This window comes from Phoca vitulina, unplaced genomic scaffold (assembly GCF_004348235.1).
Source record: "Phoca vitulina isolate PV1807 unplaced genomic scaffold, GSC_HSeal_1.0 scaffold25, whole genome shotgun sequence".
NCBI classification, from domain to species: Eukaryota; Metazoa; Chordata; class Mammalia; order Carnivora; family Phocidae; genus Phoca; species Phoca vitulina.
The window spans coordinates 22,698,120-22,718,835 of record NW_022589728.1 but is presented as its reverse complement, the minus strand read 5'-3'; the positions used below and the strand labels follow the sequence as shown (position 1 = coordinate 22,718,835).

The 20,716-nt window shown below is 39.0% G+C and overlaps 1 protein-coding gene across 2 annotated transcripts in view; it reads right to left on the bottom strand.

Annotated features, from left to right (window-relative positions):
• Positions 1-20,716, bottom strand: part of KCNB2 (potassium voltage-gated channel subfamily B member 2) — a 399,688-nt gene that overhangs the window by 357,076 nt on the left and 21,896 nt on the right. For both annotated transcript variants that reach the window (XM_032421637.1, XM_032421638.1), the window contains one exon: positions 13,244-13,925. In XM_032421637.1, the coding sequence (XP_032277528.1) occupies positions 13,244-13,822 (579 nt within the window). In that variant the 5' untranslated portion in view covers positions 13,823-13,925. The remainder of the gene's footprint in view (positions 1-13,243; positions 13,926-20,716) is intronic.

The window sequence follows — 20,716 nt, the reverse complement described above, 5'->3', positions numbered from 1 at the left end:
AAGTAACTGGGAAATTTTAAAAGGGGTTGACGAAGGTTCTTTCTGAAAAACCCACCTAAATGAGAAAACCCAAGTGAGAAAATCCCACCAGTGCAGTCTGAAATACCAGAATAATAGTTGAACATAACTGATGTCCAGGTAGCATGCTGATAGCAAGCAATACTGAGCTTAAAAAAGAACGTCTGATTTTTATTTAGAAACAAACAAACTCAAACTACAAAGTTTCCAGAAAATACCTTTTTGGATTACAATAAAAGTCAGTTCCCCTAAGCTGAAACCATTATGATTCTTTTAGCTTTTGTAGTAAAAATAGATTCTTGATCTCCCTTTTTTACATTATGCCATTAAGAATTTATTTTTTCAGACTCTCTTCATATTCCTACAAAAAAGACACCCTTTTGGAGCTCTGTCTTGATTCAAATCTTGGATTTATCCATCTTTGTAACTTTTTCTGAGTAATGGGATAACTCCACTTGGGGCCAAGGTCCTCCAAAGGTTGGATGGTTGAATGTAAAGAAATGATCTATCAATCCTCTAGAGGGTATGGAAGGACTGCACACTCCCTGGGGGCCAGATCAAGCCCTTCCCCTGCTCTAATTCATACACAGCCTCCAATTCATACACAGGCTACATTTTACCTATAACAAGAGTTCCCAGAACCTGAAGTTCAAATAAAATGAGCAATCTTAGCAAAGCAAAGCATCTGAAAGCTTGCCTTTCAGCAGCACCTGACGCCTTTTTCTGCATAAACTCTGTGGCATACAGAGCAGCCTACACACTATTCTAGATGGAGAATTTATACAATGTAAAAATGGAAAACCCACATCTATGGCTCTTCGCCTATTTCAAAAACATAAAGCCTTTAAAACGGGTAAGATATCCAGCTTTCTTAACCTGCCTACAACAAACCCAGCATTATTCTGGTATCATCACTGGGATGTGATATTCAACCTCTATCTGTGTTGTTCAGTTTTTACAGAGAAATTAAAATATCGTGAAACACTTAGTCCTATTGTTATTTCTACCCTTCGGTGCCATTTGGTGGCAGTTACTACTGAGTGTTTGGTATGTGCCAGGAACTGTGCTAGGTGTCCGTAATTGAAAATGAAGAGACTTGGTCTGATTCCTCAAGGACGACAACCTAGCTGGGGAAATGAGACCAGCACAGACAGAAACTCTAGATTACAAACATGAGCGAAGAGCTTGGGAAAAGCAGAGGCGGCAGAGTCAGGTGACATCAAGGAAGAGGGACATATGAGCTGAGACATAAGAGGACAGTAAAGGGGCCAAGGGCACACTAGGTCAGGAAAGCGTGGTGGCTGCTGAGCCATGAATGTGTTAGCTGTGTGCAGGTATGGCCACCGCCAGTTTACAGTCGCCCCCTTGCAAATTAGAGAAAGGATGTCCCCTCGGGATGAAGGTAGCCAGGTAAGAGCACCGCTTGTTGAGTGCGGTGAGCAACCTGTCTAGAGCAGATCCCCACCTTCACAAATGGTTAATATCCTGGAATGACTGGAGCATTATGTACGAGGAGTGGCAAGGCACGTGGTTGGATAGGTAGGTCGGGAAGAGTCTTCAATGCAATGCTCAGGAGTTTGAACTAGATGGCAGGCAATGGGAAATCACTGGGGTTTCTAGTTCAGAAGTAACCCAATCGTGTTTTGAAAGGCAATTCTGCTGGCTACATGGAGAATAGATTAGAGTTGGCAGGGAAATGAAGTGAGCAAGTCCAGTTCGCAACATCACCCCAACCCAAGTATGAGGTGGTCAAGGCCTCGCCTATGGCAATGGATCCAGTGCTCCCCAGTGAGGAGAAAAAGAATGGGATAAGTCAAGGCAAAAGCAGTTGCAATAGGGACAAAGTATAGATTTGGTGGGAAATGGCTCAGTGTTGTGATCAGGGTTCCAGATTCCAAAGGGAGAGCAGTTTCATCCACATGCTGAGTTCAAGATGAGGGACACGTAGGCTGAAATTTATGATAGCTCGCTGTCCTGCAGGATAACAAGGGGTACAGTAGTAAGATGACTGTCATTCATAAACCAAAGTCTTCAATGAATATTGGAGAGTGATGGGAATAACGAACAGTGATGACAAAGGAATGATAAATGCAACTAGATAGGAAGAATAATTATGGGGAAGCATTGGTAGATGGGATACAAATTCCAATATGCCACTTAGCAAAGGACAAGAGACACAAATTTGGTCTTCCTGGGTTTTAGCCTCTCTAATCTCTATAATGGGATAAATGACGTTTTGCATAGGATTGATATAAAGCGGCAATAGGCAAACTATGGCTCAAGGGCCAAATCTAGCCTGATGCCAAGCTTTATTGGAACCCAGCGATGTTTGTTTACCTGTTGTCTATGGCTGCTTTCACACTACACCAGCAGAGTTGAGTAGCTGTGACAGAGACTGAAAATATTCACTATCTGACCCTTTACAGAAAATGTTTGCTGACCTCTGTTGTAAAGGGTCAATATGAAAAACCCCTACGTTCAGTGTACGGCACACGGCCAATGCTCAATATAAATTGTTCCCTTTGTGCTCTTTGAAGAAGGTCACACTAATTATTGAAGAAACAAGAAAAATGTGGCCTTCACTTCATGACTCTGGGCTGCAGGGAACAAGGTTCGTTTTTTTCCAGGTTGTGAAGGAAGCAGTATTGTTAGAAGAGAACTGGTCTCAAAATAAGAAGACAGGATAAGTGTTGCAAGAACACTCTGAAGCTATCAGGAAGTTACAGCTCTACCTCACAGAGGACTTTGAAAACAGAAGCTAATCTAGCCTTGTAAAAAGCATCTGTTACTGTATCAGGTATCAATTAACCAGTCTCTTCCCCCAGAATTAAATTTCTGCTCAAAACAGAAGGCTCTGGGGATACTGACAACTATTATGAGGGAGTGGAAAGAAAAACCAGCTTAATTTTAACAGCCAGAGCTCATGAATTAAGCGAAGGTACAGGATGGGTAAAGAATCAGATTCTCCCAAACGGAGAGGAAAAGTGCTATTTAGATACTGATTTTAAAGAGTCTAGAAGAAAAAGTCTACCTACTCTTAGACTCTGATGCTTTGGGATAAGAAAAAACAAATGGCCATGTATAAGTTAAAGACAAAATAAAGTCTGGATTTTTTCAGATTTATCCACCTTCTCTAATTTGGAAACTTCACTACATTCAATTTCATTGAAATTTAAGTAGGTATCACCTCATGAAATATTTAAAACCGGGCTTTAAAAAAGGTGAAATCCAATTGGAGCCTAAGAGATTAAATGGAAAATCAATAGTTGTTCAGGTACAGCATGGTGACTATAGTTAATAATACTCTATTATATATTTGAAAGTTGCTAAGAGAATAGATCTTAGAACTTCTCATCACAAGAAAAAGAATTTTTTGTAACTATGTATGGTAATGGATATTAACTAGACTTATTGTGGGAATCGTCTTGCAATATATACAAATACCAAATCATTGTGTTGTATATCTGGAACTAATGTAATGTTCTATGTCAATTACACCTTAATAAAAAAATAGTAATAAAAAGTTGTTCTAGGAAGTATAACTAAAACATTCCCTGATGAGGAGGGTTCCTGAGGGAACGAGCAGAGCTGTGCGTGAAGTGGGAAGTAGGACAGGTTTTGCATTCCTGATAAACAGCAGAGACCTGTCATCTAACCTTCAGACTAGATGTGTGCATCAAAGTGCAGAAAAAGTTCAGTGCTTTGGCATATGCTGGATAACTTAACAAGGACAGGGAAGCACAGAACCCAAAACAATTTTTTCCTTTAGTATATAACATTTCTTCCCTAAAGCACATACATGTACCTCGTGGGTTGTTAAAATATGCCTATCAAAACAATTTGCTACCCTTTCAGCTACATCATGTATAATCTATACACAAAACTTTGGGGAAAAAGAAGAGTATGATTAGCATTTTATAAACACTCTGTGTAATTTAAAATATTTATAATGGCTCATGAGCTAGAGTTTGAAAAATAAAGACCAGTGCTTAAAAGAGATTTTTGCTTTGAATTTTAGTATTGCTCATAATGCAATTACTTTACTTACATAATACAATAATTTTCACACCTGCAGAATTCACTTAATAAATATAATAAAATGTGCTAGATTTTTTTTACATAGCAAATATGTAATAGCAAGTTCATATTATGCTAGATTCTAGCCTACTCTTTCATATTTTCTTTCATTGCATTTGTAGGTCATTGCATCTGTAGTAGAGCAAATTATCACCTTTGAAAAAACAGGATTGCCTACCAATGTTTTCCTGCCTCTGAACTAAAAGCTGCACCGAAATGAAAAGGTTGCTCACCTTAAGGATATTATGCAAGGCTTCCTGCTAGTTTCCCAAAGTGAAAATTTCCATTGTATTAATGAAATACACTTATTTTTCATAGCACAAATATGTTGCTATACTTCATAGATGGTGGCACTGAATTATTTTTCCATCCAACCAAATTCTGGTTGAAACCGTACACTTGGACACCATTGTAAAAGTTAGACAGTTCTAAAATGTTGCCAAAGATAGGTGTAACACTAAGATGTAAACTAAAATTTGAATGTTTAGGAGAAAAAAGTCTAATTCAAGGAATAAATATAGTTGAGGATTTAATTTAGATGATACCAGCTAAGACAACTGCATTTCAATATCCAAAATTGTACTCTAGGTTTTGTTAATTAGTGATAAAACAATGACTGGAAGCCTGGGAGTTCTTTCACACACGTGCAAATATCCTGAGGTTCATTTCAGTGAAGAATGCCACAACCGGGCAGCCTCCTTCAGAGCTGTGTAGGGGATACTTGGCTGTCCTTGGCAGTGTTGTGGCATAGGCTAGAGAAGCTATTTAAAGTGGCATTCAACAACTGTGGTTGTGTCAGGAGTGACTCAACGAGACATAAGTACAAGCGTGAAATCCAGCGTGGCAATGACCTCTAGCACCGTGAAACAAAATCCTAGGAGACTAATGAAAATACTTCTTCCTGCTATTTTTAGACCATTAGAGCACTTTCCATGGACTTCATGCCCGATCAGGTTATCATAAAAGCTGTATTCTGAATAGCTGTCTTACTTGGATGACAAAGTTGCATTTACCCTAAATTACCAAATACAGGTGGAATTTTATTGTATTTTTGTGCAGGTGGATTTTTATAATATAATACGCTCTAATGGAGAGGTGGCAGTGTGTATAAATAACATGCATATCTCTCTCTCTCTCTCTCTGTCACACACACACACACACACACACACACACACATACACACACACACACACACACACACAAACACACAGGAACAGACCTAGTTCAGGTACCACTCAGTGAGGGCTGATACTAGCCGGTTCACCCATCCGAGACACACAAACTTCACTACAAACATTAGTTGGATCTATACACTTCAGGTTTCTGTTCTTAGTAATATCCAGAGTTCCTTCACTTAAAGCTTTATAAAAATGTTACGATTTAAGGGGAAAAATACATTTGCTTCATGCATTAGCAAAAGAGTTCATGTAAACATAGATGTAGACACAGCCAAAAGTAAATAATACATAGGTGCAAAATCTGATATGGTTCTGATGTTAGCTTTTAGTGTCTCCTGTAAAGGTTTTGGAGGGATGAGAGCAAATGTCCTCCTCTTCCACTATTTCCCCTGTCTCTGTGCCGGTCACTATACTTCTTTGTTCCCAGCTGATTGGTCTATGTCTAGGCTCTTTATTCTAGATTGGTTACATCTGTATATCAAGGCTGACATTGCAATTACAGAGAAGTCTCCATCTCCTCAAGTCTTTCAAAGCTCTGATTGTAAATTATAAAGTCATCATCTACTCTATTCCAGGATATGTGGGGACAGAGTCAGCTGGGTGAAGGGCTGAATGTTGCTGATAGATACAGGAAGTGTAGCTTGTGGAATGTGCCCGCTGTCTTGGCCTGGAGAATCCTTTATCCTTCTCTGATCCACTGCCGAGGTAGGAAAGGTTTTAAAGACCAGGCTATTGGAGGGCAAGAATAATTTCCAGGCTGACTGCTACCTTAAAAATCTCTGTCACTCTTGGAATACCTAAATAGGATACTTTTAATGAGGAATGTGTCCTAAGAGTTTTGCAAAGCTCTACTATACCATATAATCTCCCCTATAAAATACAGGAACATTTAATAAGAGTTGGCATATGTAACAATGAAGAGAAAAAAACCAAATGGGGTTAGGCTAGTGCTCAGTGGCCAGCTAAGCTCACTCTCTAACAAAGTCAACCAGCTCCAACTAACCAACCTGATATTATACAGCATTCTGATTTATGCCTCATCACATTATAGATTATTGAATGTCATGGAACTCCAGGGTTGTTCTCAAATAGAAGAAAACCACCAATGCTAAATCAATGCCAAAACCAAAAAATCTATTATAGTCTATGGTTACTTCATGAATTATACATCAGCAGCTGGAGGGTTTTTTCTTCTATGTAATCATGCTTTGATCAATTTTTATTCCAGTAATTCTTTCAGAATCAACTTTGTTGATCATTTCGAAAGTATCTTTCTTCATTAGAATGGTCAGTTCACAATGATAGAGCTCAGATAAGAACACTTAATCTAAAGTATTAGTCAAACCCTTCTAGAGTCTTCCAAAGTGGAAAGTGTTAAATATTGTGACCATTCCTTCATAATACTTATGCTTACCTAAAATAGTGCAGCATTCAGTTTGTAAAGTCTCTCACTTGAAATAAAGAAAACAAATCTGTTAATAACCAAAGCAGTGTACATGAATTTTCAAAACCAGAATATTTAAATACTGCCAATGTAGTCTGTTTTGTGATAACATTAGATAATGTAGAAAGAACGCCTTGGTTTGGTTTGGTTTGGTTTTTTTACCTTGAAAATGATAATTACTCATTGAGATTTAAGAGCCAAGCTTGAAAAGATTCTGAAAATCTTACTCTAATATTAATGAAAACCAATGGTTTTTTTCAAAAGAGATGGAAAAAGTTCTTGAAAATTAAGACAGGCCCTCCTCAAATGGAATAAAGAAGCAAAGAGGAAAAGTGTACGATTCTTGGATAATTTCTTTTTTTCAAAGATATTCACATGTAAGATAATCATTTATTGTCCAAACTGGGACACTTTTTAAGAGTGAAAGGAGATGCTTTTATTAATTAGCCTCAGACAAAAGGCATTAACCAGGGCATTCTCAGTAAAAGCAGGACCCATGGCACCCGAGGTAAGAGAATGTGCGATGTGAGCTTTTTATCAATTTCCTTTTCTGTTCTCACCATTCTCTCCCTGATCAAATGAAGTCAAGTAGACAAAAAGGGGTGCAGTTTCAGGGCAGCCTTTTGGGGAAAACAGAGGAGCATGGATCTCAAAATAGGACCACTACAGCTAAGGAATGGAATATTTGAGACATTTTAATCAAAACCCAACATTTTCTATCTTATCTCTTTTATTTTTTTTATGTCTAATTTAGTCCAGGCTTTCAACCAGTTAGTCTGCATGAATTATATATTTTAGAAAGAAAAAAAAAAAAAAAACCACATATCTCCAGTCTAAACCTCTATAGACTGGCCAAGTTCTTTTAAGCTATCCCCTGTGAGGACCTCTGAACTCTTATGCCAGGTTATTGGAAGAGAACAAACAACCTCCTCTGTACAGCTGGGTTGTAGAAAGGAAAGGGCAAGACGAGAAAACAGGAAACAACACAGAAATGACATGACTGGCACACTAATTAGGCCACCGGCAATCCTGGGTAAGAACTGGGCAACTGCACAGGTAGGGAGATTTCCATGTGAGCTCACACTGCATCAGTTTGTTCGGGGGGCCCATTTATGGTTCTAATGGATGATGTTGTCGTTTATCACTAAGAGAGTCATCAGAAAGCTAAACTCAGCTACGTACAGGCGGAGTTGTTCACCCGACTGTGTGTGTGCGTGCGTATGTATACATACATAGATGTCGCTGTCCCCTCCATATGTAAGTTCTCCTTATGCTACTTGGCTTTTATGAAAGACCTACACTAGGACCTGTTTTCACTGCCTGAAAGAAAAATAGGATTTTCACTTCTATGAAATAACTGCTTCTTTGCTTTATGCCATTTCAGCTTACAAAGGATTTCCTAGGAATGCTCTATTTTCAGATAATGGGGGAAACCCATTATGTACATACACACACACACCACACACACACAATATGCGAAAGTTCTGTTCTTGGACTAAAAGGAAATAACTGGTGGCTCTGTTCCAATATATTTCTTTTTTTTTTCATCCAAAGCATTAGAATAACTGATCCATAAACTAGAAATAGAATGAAAATATTATGCACCCTTTTCCCCTTTATGAGTACACAGGAGTTTTTATTTTATTTGGATTTATTTTCTTTTCACTACTTCTGTGACTTGAGATGCCCACACTCTAATTCAGTCGGAAGGCAGAGTGTGGTTCTCAAGGAGTTACCACCAATAGGGCAACTAAACAGGCGTCATCCTCTGAGAAACTCTGAACTTTGACCTCTGGCTCTCTCCAGAGAGCTGGAGTCTCAGGGGAAGACTCTGTGCATCTGCTCCCATAGGCCTCTCTCTTGATCCAACAATGTCTAAGGTCTCCTGAGCCTTCCCATGCTTGCTTTAGGTGTTGTGCTGTGGCAATGGGGACGGTCATGTGGGTGTGTGCAGGCAACGAGCTGGAGGCAGGCCTCCTTTCCACGATCGTATGCATTCTCCATGGGATCAATGTCACTGCCAGTGGGAGAAATTGGTTTTTGTGGGGAAGGGTGAAAAAAATCTTAGATATTACAATAGTCTGTAGCTCTCCAAGCTCCACCCTACCTGACAAAAATCTTATTCCTTAGTATTTAGTTTCTCTCTTTAGGGAGAATTTAAATTTAACTTAATTTTTCTCCTTAGGGGGCCATTAATGAAAAAAGGTTGAGAAATAATTCTCTAGTCAATCATCTTCCCTTTTCTGAGGGAAGGAGGTAGAAGGAGGGAGGAAGAGAGGGAGGTGGAAAGAGAGGAGGAGGAGAGAATGGGAAAAACATAAGAGGATGAGGGAGGAATACTTAGGTAAATAAGTGGTAGCTGTGGATACATAGGAAAAGTGGGAAGGGAAGCCGATAAGAAACAGCACCCCCCCTCACCCACCCCCCCTCCCATTCCCTGACCCTGGATCCTGCCCAACAGGGTTGCTGGGTGGTTCTCACTGTATGGGTTCTGATGAACAGAAATGTCTTTCTGCAGCCCTATACTGTTCTTATCAAATAAGGGCTAAAGTCTAGCTTCCTGACCTGACACTTGAGATGGGCCCATTGGCCGGCACTGTCCCGAACACCATATCCATGTCTGTGCCCAGGCTGAGGCTTGCCTCAGAAGGCTGAGCCGTTTCCTAACTGGGTTTGCCTGAAGACACAATTGATGTCCTTTGCTCTTGACCTTCTTCAGATATCTAAAGTGAAGGCACTGTGCAGTACTGAGTCTCTTTCTTTTCAGCTCTCAGGTGGGCCCTGCTCCTTGTTGGTTGTTGTTTCATCACAAAGGCAGAAAATACCACATGCCACATGCTTTCCTTTAAGGCTTTCAAACACCTCTTAGACTGAATGTGTGTAATGCAAAATTTAAAGGCAAACACCAGTCCCTTTGGGAAAAGGCCAAAGAAAAGGGAGAAGAAATATTTCCAAGCCAGAGGCTGGCTAAATTGCCCAGGGCTGGAAGAGGCACAGGATCAAGTCTAATTCCAATTCACTCCCCAGGAAACTGGCAGCCAGTTAAGCCCATCTTCTTCCCTTGCACATTCCTATGAAAGGCATGCCAGAACCAGCAATTCCATCTCATGGTAACCCAGAGCTTTGGGCCAGCCCTCCTCCAGGCCCATTAGGTGGGCCCCATATTCACAAATAGCCTCAAATTGGAACTTTGTACATTATCTCTACCTGAGGGTATGCAGACAGTCACCAACTAACACGACTAAAAGAACCCAAAGTCCATCATACAGATATAAACTCGGGTCACGTTACCAGATCGTACCGCACCATGGAAAACTATGAAAGAACAATTTCTATTAGCCCTGTTATTATTTTGTGAAAAGTACAATTATATTTCATGTTATTCTGTGGATGTGTAAAAATGCTAATTTGTGAAATATAGACATTTAAGATATACCACCCGTTTAAACTCTGTTTTGGCATTTTTTTCCAGTTATTTATATACTACAATTTATATACTAGAAGTGACACCAAGAAGCACGTTCTGTAAGAGCCAAATTGTTATTTTTAGGGTCATACCCAAGGACAAAATATAACAGGTCAAGGGGACTTGCAAATTTTTGTGTATCATAGTGGATGCACATAGCCTGGGCTCAACGATTATTACTGAATTGATTACTGAGTATTTATTCCATGTCACTGAATGGATATTTTAACTCATTGTGGAATATTTGATAGAAAAGGTCAAATTTTTCTTTCTATGCTAGGGATTGTAAACTCATAACTTTAAACTTTATTACAGAAATATTCAATAAATTATAAAAGACAGAAAAACCAAAAGGGAAGAAAACAAATAGTTTCAAGGATATGAAATTCCTGTGTAAGCTTAGAGAATATATTTTAAATTCTGGAGAGAAGGGAGTGTTTTTCTACATGTCCACTTTGATGTGTGTCGCCCACATAGAGCATTCTATATATGTTCAACTGAACTACCCAACTGAATAAGCAATCATTGCAGAGGCAAGGTAAACAGATATTCTCCTCCAAAGATATCTCACCTCCTAAGCAAGTTAGGAAAAACACATAGATTCCAAGCATTCCAACACAAGAGCTTCACAGCATAAGCAGGATCCTGATGTACCCATAACACAAATAGTGAGGGTTAGAGTATCATCCTACTGCAGTTTTAACAAAACAAATTGTTCCTAAGTTGTAAAAATACTATTCACACACGGCACTCACCTCACCAAGAATTACTCCAGAGAAACAACAAGTTATATGATTCGAGAAGAGTATAGGAAAAGGTAGTGATTTATATAAGACATCATACAGAGCTGTTTTTAAAAGGTTCCAAACCTCAGACAAATGAACAATACTTTCACTAAACTACCATATAATCAAATGTAAATAATTTCTATAATATTTTACCGTTCAAACAGAGAGGAAAATGTAGATATTTAAATAAACAAATACAAATCCCTTATGAAAATTTAGTAAAGAATCTACTTAGGTTGGCAAAGATTGGCTTGGCTTGATTAATAATTTGGAAACAAATTTATTATTTATAACTACATTAAAATTTCCAAAACCACTGTCCTTAGCTGCTGGGTATAGTTTGTAGGCAGATATCTTATCTGTACATACATAATTTGAAGTGAGTTTCAATAATCTATCTGATATGCAGGTGTATATGATAGGGTACCGTAATAGGCCATTACCAATGTTACCTTCTTAGAGATGAAGAGACAGTTGCTGCTTCTAAAATTTAGAGATTCAGTGAACTCCCTCATCTGGGAAATCAGGGTATTGACCGTATTCTATCCTCAACGGAAATGCTTAAGAAAAACAAATGTATAGACCTTAAGATTTTTTCTGTAACAGTACTTAATTTTAGATATGCATTAATAACACTGTTATAAGCAAATAAGCCATATTAACCTTCACATTTTCTTTGATTTAGCTGCTGAGTTTTGCATATATGCTGACACTCTCTGGAACATTTGATGGAACAATGGCTTAGACCTCAATTGCCTAAAGGTCTGAAAGAGTTCATTTAGCACCCAAAATACTCCTTTAAATCCAGTTTATCTCCTTCATCTTTAAAATCCACTACATACTTTTAGCAGTGACTCAAATATGTAACCTAACACTTGACACTACAATGAGCAGTAACCTTTCTCAACCCAAACCCACAAGTCTAGCACATTTCTTTCTTTCTTCTGGATAACAGAAAAGTAAACAAATTATTCATAACTACAAAAAGACCTAGTTGAAATCTTTCCATCTGCTACAAGATGTGCATTTCCTCATTATGTACAACAGAGATATACTTTATTTCACTGACTTCCATGTTCTGGCCGGAAAGTAAAATGCCTTTAGAAATCACCAGGATGCAAAACTAGGCATATCAAACAGGGCAGAAGCAGTTTTACGACCGTCTGCCTTCAGCTGATTGTTTACATAATTTACATGTTGTAAATTATCATATATGACCTTAATTTCCAGTCAAAAGGCACATATGGTCTATTACGTTTCCATAATCTTTACTGTTTTTAAGAAAGAACCATTGAAAAACTTCGAAGCAATTTAAAGAATTCATATGATGACACGTTTTTCTGCTATTTTTCTTTTCTCTATTCCATATTCCATTTTCATCTAACATGCACAAAATACCATTACTGTGCCTCGGCAGCTCAAGATGACTCTTGACACTGTATTCATAATTCATATTGCAATACAGAACTAAATACATGGGATGAAAATCAGTTTGCGCTAACCCTCAAAGCTCTAAGTAAAATTCGATAAACAGAATCATGCTGTTGAATTAAATGCTGTAATTCGTGGCAAAACAAACTTACTCTCTGAGATTGAGATGCATGTGGGCACAATGGAAACATGAGTTTGCCTTCATCCTAAGCAACCACGATGAACTCTGAGGTAGGGTAATTCGTCAGTTGTGGGAAAAAAATGATACACCAAGAGTCAGACACATCATTGCCAGAGTAGACCTCACAAGGGAGGTAAATGGATGCATTGTGGACGTGGACTGCTCCTGACACAGCTTAAGGAGATGGCCCTTTTCTCAGGCGTGGGGTCCCACGGCTCTCTGAGCTACACGGGGCCACACTCTCTCTTTCCCTGCTCCTCGAGAGAACCAGGCCAGGAGGCACGGCCTGCACCCTCAACGACAGCACCTCGCCTGTATCCAGGAAGGAGCACAGGCCCCACCTTCCGCAGGACTCCATGTGGGATGGAGCCCGGCTAGTGCTCCCCGCAAACTCCAGCCACCGACCCCACGTAGCGCCATGGCCACCAGAACCCTTCCAGACTCTGCTGCCCAGGCCTGTTCTGACCCAATAATGATAAAGGAAGAGTAACTCTATGTGACTACATCAGCTTCTGTAAAGTGTTTCTCACCGAGCAGCCACATTTTGCTCTGTCTTACCAAACCATCTCAAAAGAGGACAATGACGCTGTCTGGAAGGCAGGCAACACCTTTTCTGACCACACACACACACACAGGAAAGCAACACTCCGCTTTTCATACCTTTGCAGCCACCGACGAGTTAGGTTTCTCCAGCAAGTCCCAGAGCTTCTTCCGTTTCTCCGGGCAGCAGGTGTTATCGAACTCTTCTCCCTCCCGCTCACGCATCGTCTCGGCCTCCCGCCTCAGTTCTTCGTTCATCTGCTCCTTCTTCTGATGATACCTGGCTTGGCAGCAGGACTCCAGGTAGATCTCGTCAATCCCCCAGTAATCAAGCTCTTGCCCAAAAGAGAGAGCGCACATTTCTTCCATCATATGGAGTTTCCCCGTCCGGTAGAAATTTAAAATGGAAGTGAAGGCCCCCGGGTGCCGGTCAAAGAAATACTCGTTGTCGCTGAGGTTGTAGTCGTCACACACCTCCAGGAGGCTCTCGTGTGTGTTGCAGTCCCGGAGCTTCCCCAAGCGCGTCCGGGGCAGCCGGTCCAACGTTCTCCACAGGACTTCGTGGTTGAGGCCCCCCACGTTGATTTTAACCCTCCGCGAGCACGTCTTGCTCCTAATGATGTCCACAGGTTCTGGTGGAAGGGAGAGTGTCGACCTTGAAGTCTTCCTGTTTAAGCCAGGGGGGACCTTTTCTGCCATTTTGAACTGGACAAAGCCGCAGAACCAGGCTCCTCGAAAGAATGAGCTGTGGGAGGGTCAGCTGAATCGATCTCCCTCTGAGGCAGGCATTTCCACCACACAACTGGAAAAAAAGCAACAACGATCACGGGTTACTTCTACTTTCCTAAAGCATTCCCTACTCTTTGGGATCGCTTTTGTTGTTCACTGAACAACCAGGGGGCCTAATATTAATTACCGTGTATTAATGGAGATAGGAATCTTTGCCTCAAGATATGAGAAAAGAGAAAAAGACAATACAATGTACTACACACAGAAGAGGTTGTGTATTCAATGTTATACATCTAGAAGGTGGTAACTCCCAGATTTATCACCAGGGACCACTTTCTCAAGCTCTAGACCAGCATATCTAATATGTTGATCAACTCATCCTAGATGAACCACAGACACCTTACACTAACCTGACCACACCTCCAACCTGCCCAGCCAGTTCCTGTTGTTTCTCCATTTCAGATTTCTGGCCCTCCACATCCCCACAGCCAGCCACGCAAGCTAAAACTGAGAAATCCTGATCCATCTGTCTACATCCAATTAAGAACCAGGTCTTAACCAACTGTACCTTCTAAACATTGCTTAAGTGCTCCACCACCATAACCCAGTCCCTGTTACCCTTGAACCATGATTTTGGTTCAAACCCTCAGCATCTCTTGCCTACATTTCTACAACAGCCTCTTAAACTGGATCCCAAACTCTGGTGTTGTCAACCTAAAAACCATTCTCCACACAGCTACTAAAATGATCGGCTAAGAAACAAGATTGGCCCTTTCCATGCTTTAAATCCTACAAAGATCCATAATTACTGGCAGTATAAAGTCCAGTTAGCCTTATTAGGTCTGGCCTACCCCTCCACTCTCACCTCTCATCCCTCCATCATCACTATATTCCAGCAACCCCAGACTACACACATCCTTCTGTCTCAAGTTTCTGGAGCTTTCTTCATGCTGTGTCCTGGAAGGGCCTCTGCCTTTCCCATTTCCTTTTGACTAACTGCTGCTTGCTCTTCAAGACTCATCTCAGACATCAATCACATCCTCCAGAAAGCCCTCCATGACATTCCTCCTCTAGGATCATGAAACCTCTGTGAATGTCACTTCTGTTTCATCATACCACTGCAATAACACTCTTCCCACAGGACGCTGGGAGCTCTTAAAGACAAAGACTGTCTTGTCTGTTGTATCCTTATTGTTGAGAACAGTGCTTATAGATTGTGAGAGTTTAATAAATGTTAAATAATGAATCAATTCTTTGTTTTCCACAAAACAGCGGATAAAGATCTAATAGGGCTAATGCATATGGCCAGAAAAATGCATAAATGGGGTTATTTGAATGACTTGCCTAAAATGCATCTATGTTTACATGTTATACATATATATGTTTGTGTGTACATAGTATATTTCAGAATGTGTGTGTGTGTGTGTGTGTGTGTGTGTGTTCATGTTTGTATTCTTTTGCTCCACAGCTCTTTCCTCCTGGGTACTAAATCTTTAAGACATAACTGCTCTAGTATTCCCTCTTGCTGATCTATTATTTTGATCTTCAGCAGCAAGGATCTTCTTATTTGATCTTACCCTATAGTGTTTTTGCAGAAAATCATGGAGCTTCAAGCAATACATCCAAAACACCACTTTTAATGTAAAACACCATGTTTCATAGCCTCTTAGATTTAAGAGGTCCTTATAGAACTCTCTTAAGATACACACCAATGTCTGCATGTCTCTGATTTCTCCACTCCTATAAGTTAAATTTATTTCTCCATCTGGAAGTCAAGTATCCTCTCAAATTAAAATAAGTCATATTTATGAAAAAAAGTAGATGGACTATATAAGAAATGTTTCATATATGGCGCATAAATATACTTGAATTGAGAGTTTTTTCCAACCACATAGTGACAGAAATATGTTAAGTAAATACATACACACTGTCATCACAGATGACAAAAATACCTATTTTTACAAAAATAAAGAAGAGCCACAATGATTGGGTAAATAACTTAAATTCTCTGAGCTTCACTTTCTTACTCTACAAAATGAGGATAACAGTATCTACAGTATCACAGGCAGTATTATGATGATTCAATGAGATATTTATGTGAAGTGCTCGCTGCAGGGAGGTATATCTGAACAGAATAAGAAAATTTATATTTCTCATTTTAAGTTTGCTTTCCAGTCACTGAAAGAGAACTGAGATTAAAAGCTACACTAGTGTCTATTAAGTAAATGCTAGCATTTAAATTGTTTCCTTATTCATATGTTCTGTCTTCTCCAGTAAACTCTAAGTCTGTGAGGCCAGGAACTATTGGTCACACTTTTCTGTACCTGCACTGTACCTACTCATAACAGGCACCTACAGCATGTATCTTGGATGCCCTTGATGCCCACGTCCAATTTTTGTATTCAGGTGACAAGGGACTATGTATATATACACACACACAAAATTGAGCAACAATATTAGGATCAGGGAAAACAACTAAAAATATTAGAGATGGAGCAGTTCCAGTAGCAAATTTCACTGCTTGTTCTCCATTAAATAACTTGGTTGTAGACTCAACGACATCTCAGCAACCCATATAGATCATGTGAACAGTCCACATGAATAATAAACAAAGGCTAATCCATTTTTAATTTGGCTACAAATAAACATAAAATGAATTTATTCTTTCTGGAATATCATGTCTTATACTAATGTGAAAAAGATGAACAGTTTTTGAACTGACTAGAATATCAGATTAGAGGTTTTCTGGAAAGAGGGAGAACAAACTCCAACACTGATACAAACATCTCTTGTTCCAGTGCAGGGGCTTAGTGTGACTTGCTTTCTTGTAAAAGTCATTATTAAAAGCATAAATGCTATGTCATAGTCACCATTTGTCTCAGATAATTTCGCAGATGATTTACAGTGAATTTTCCTTTTTGTAGGTTGTGTGTCTCAAGTGAAGAGAAGTCTTAAGATTTAAATTTCACAATATCTCTTTTACTGATCAAAAACTTCCTATTATAGGAAATCCAGTGTTGACTGCAAATCTCAGAATAAAAGACAGCTGAAATTCAATGCCCTGTCTTCAAAGCAGGGGTAAAGAAACTTAGGATGAGAGAATGTGACCTACTGATTTGATTTTCTTAAGACTTAAAGATGGTCTGCTCTGATTACTGTTACTGTGGTTAAAAGTTTGTATTTTCCCTTGGCGGAACGTTCTGCTTATTATCTGATAAGGAGTACAGGCTCAAAGGCCTAAGTTCTCAAGCAGTTGAAGAGCTGTGAATAGTGGTGAGAGAGTTCATCAGGCATTCAGAATAATTGTGGAAAACAAATGGTCATTATTTATTTTTTCTTCATTGGCTATTGGCCAAACAGATAATAAATAAAGAAAGGTCAAGAGACATAGAGGATAGATCCAGAAGTTCCAACATCCGTTTGATAGGAATTCCAGAGAAAGATAATAAAGAGAATGGAGCAGAGGAAATAATTAAGGAAATCATTGAAGAAAACTTTCCAGAGCTAAAGGATTCAAGTCTTGAGGTTGTCAGTGCTTATCGAATACCTAGTTAGATGAGAAGAGACTCACTCCTAGACACATCTTGGTGAAATTTGGGAGTTCCAGTGATAAAGAAAAAATCCTAAAGGCTTCCAGAAAAAGAGAAGTAACCTACAGAGGAACAAGAATCAGATTGACCACAGACTTATCATTAGATACTCTAGATGCTAGAAGTCAGTGCAGCAATGTCATAAAAGTTCTGCAGGCAAAAGGCTTTACACCTAGAATCCTATGCCCAGCCAAATTGGAGTTTGATTTTGAAGGTTAAACAGACATTTTTTGATACCGAAAATGCACAAAGTTTATTTCTTGCATACCCTCTTTGAAAGAATTACTGGAGGATATACTTTAGCAATCTAGGATGACTATAAACATGTACACACAATATATATTACCTTCCTCCCACAGCAAGAGTCAAAAAGGAAAACAAAATTAAAATGCCACATTTCTACCCAGGAGGATGGACTGTGAACAGTATACTTGGGGAGTAGGGGAAAGAAAGGTTACAGATACTACTTAGATGTTGGTGAAGTTAAAGTGTGTGTTAAAATTAGTGTTAATCATTGTAGCTTGTGCAAGAGTAGGCTTTCTAAACTACTGGGGAGAGGGAGGGAATCTGTCAATGTAACCATAGGGAGAGGTGGGTGAAAATAATAGAAAAACACAGGAAAAAAGATGGCAGGATAACTTAAATAGGGAAAATATGCAAAAGTTGAAATTTTGTCACAAGAAGGTATTCAATTTTAGATCATTTATCATGATGTGAATCTTGAATCTTTATATTAAACCTTTTTGCTTTGAAAAAAAAAAACAAAACAAACAAAAAAAAGAAAACAAATGGTCACCTTTGGAGCTTCTAGTTGAAGACAAGTGCAGAGGACAGTACCTCTGAAACGCGACGAGCCTTTCTGTCTGCCCCCCACCTGTCATTCTCCCTTTTCTTTCCTCCTCCGTGGATTTTCTCTCCCACTTTCCTGTCTCTGTTTCTCCACACATTGCTTACCTTTCTCCCATTCCTTTCCCTCTCTTCTGATCTTGTTCCCTAGATTTTTCTATCCTTGGAGCCTTTAACCAACCACAAAACCAAACTATATAATTTCAAACTTGTACCCACTTCAGAAAGTCTTCTATAGTCTTAATATGAAAACCTCTTGAGCTGAAAACACCATATCTCTATCCAGAAGAGAAAAACGTCTAAACTGAGCTGCTCTGTATGGGAAGTTGTATGAGTTTACACAAGGGGCTTTGCTCAGAGGCTCAGGACCCCTGGGTCCAGTTGGGCTGAGTTTCTGCCTCCCCCTCACCTTTCTGGTTGGACTTGTTTCCTCACCCATTAAATAATGGCATTTTATCCCTACAGATCATTAATATCCTATGACACTTGGCTAATCTTTCCTCCCACTATGATTCTGTGATCTTTACCACCCTCCGCTCCAATCATTATCTTCACTTTAGATAAAAGTAAACACATCCTACTACCTTAGAGTCAATGAAGAATTTTTTCCTGTCTAATTTCTTTTAAAAAGGTGGTTTCCATGTTTCCTTTCAAGAACCCTTTAGTATTTACCAGATCTTGAAACTACCTTCAGAACATCATAAAAGTTTCACTTCTTTTATTTAGTGTTTAATTTTCTATATTTTGACTTTTCATTTTTCATCTACGTTCTTTTCTACTATACTAATTTTACTTCTAACAATGAACCTGTCGGTTTCCTCTGGGTTAGGTACTGCATCTTGACATTCTTAAGAGCTCGCAAAATTTATGTTTTTAATTTTAGTAATTAAAATGGATATGATGCGACATTTTCTCACATTTAGCTTTATAAGTGAAATTATGTCTATCATCATTTTACTCCATAAAAATTTATCATCTAATTCAATTTAGTATATAAGTATAATATAAAATGTAATAATTCAATGTTCAAAGGTGTAGATGTTATGCAACTGTGTAGAATTTATATGCATAAATAGTTATAAACTGAAGACATTTTTTATTTCAAGGGCAAAATCTCAGTGAACCTTTTCTTATGGCAGTTTGTTGACTTATTTCACCTCACTTGATCAATTGAAAAGTCAAGCTTGCAACAATCAGTCGACCCATGCAAATGTACTAAAATTCCCTTCATTAGTCTGTTAGAGAAAAAAGCGACTCTTTAACCAATAAACAACAACAAACATTCTCGTTTTGCACAGCTGCACTGTGCTGTTACCAGCAGCGTGAAATTATGCTGCCAACCCGTTCAGGGCCAAAGCTGACAAAACACAACTTTCTGATCATGGCATCAAAATTACAGCCTGAGACTCTAGGTTGTGGCGGCCAAGGGAGGGGGGGTTGTGGGGGGTGGAGTTTACTGTAGTCTCAAAAATACTACCATTATGTCATATACTTGACACTTCCTTAGGGTAGCAAGGCAGGATAAAGTCCCATGTGTGATCCTGTGAAGACACAAAGCAAATCTTTCTAAAGATCTAAGTGAAGTTTAACATTTCATTTCTGTGTTGCTAGTACATCCTGAGCAGGCATGTGCACACAGCAGCTCTGAGATCTTAAAGTCTAAATCACTCTATGGATAGCTAAAGCATTTTCTTAAATTTTCATGTACGGTATTAAGTAGTTAAGGAATCTTTTTTTATAATAGCTATTTCTGGTTCAGAGAGCCACAAAGTTTATTTGTAGTAGATATCTGGAGAGAAAAGTACCGTAACTATTAGTTGAAAATGTAATCAATGCTTCTTAAAAAAAAAAATTTTAGTACTTCCTGAAATTTTTGAAACTACTTCCAGAATTTACTAATGAAAAAAAAATGATAACAAGTTAAAAATGAATCAAATTCATTGGAGAAAGATAGTACTTTCAAGTAAAGCCCTGGAGGGGTGCCTGGGTGGCTCAGTTGGTTAAGCGACTGCCTTCAGCTCAGGTCATGATCCTGGAGTCTCGGGATCGAGTCCCACATCGGGCTCCCTGCTCGGCGGGGAGTCTGCTTCTCCCTCTGACCCTCCCCGCTCTCATGCTCTCTCTCTCTCTCATTCTCTCTCTCTAATAAATAAATAAATAAAATCTTAAAAAAAAAAAAATAAAGTAAAGCCCTGGAAACTCAGCTATCCTAAGAAATTCAACAAACCTGCTGAATTACTTTAGAACCTGGCCAGAAATATCAATGAATTTCATAGTGCTTATTGTTTTTTAATATATCAAATTCTAGCAATAACTGATACATTGTCCTTGTCATCAGAAAGGTGAAAGGTGGCATTTCTTTTCTGCAGTCAAAAGCTGTTAATATAATATGTTCCTCAATTTTTAGCACAAATATTTAGTCCTTAGT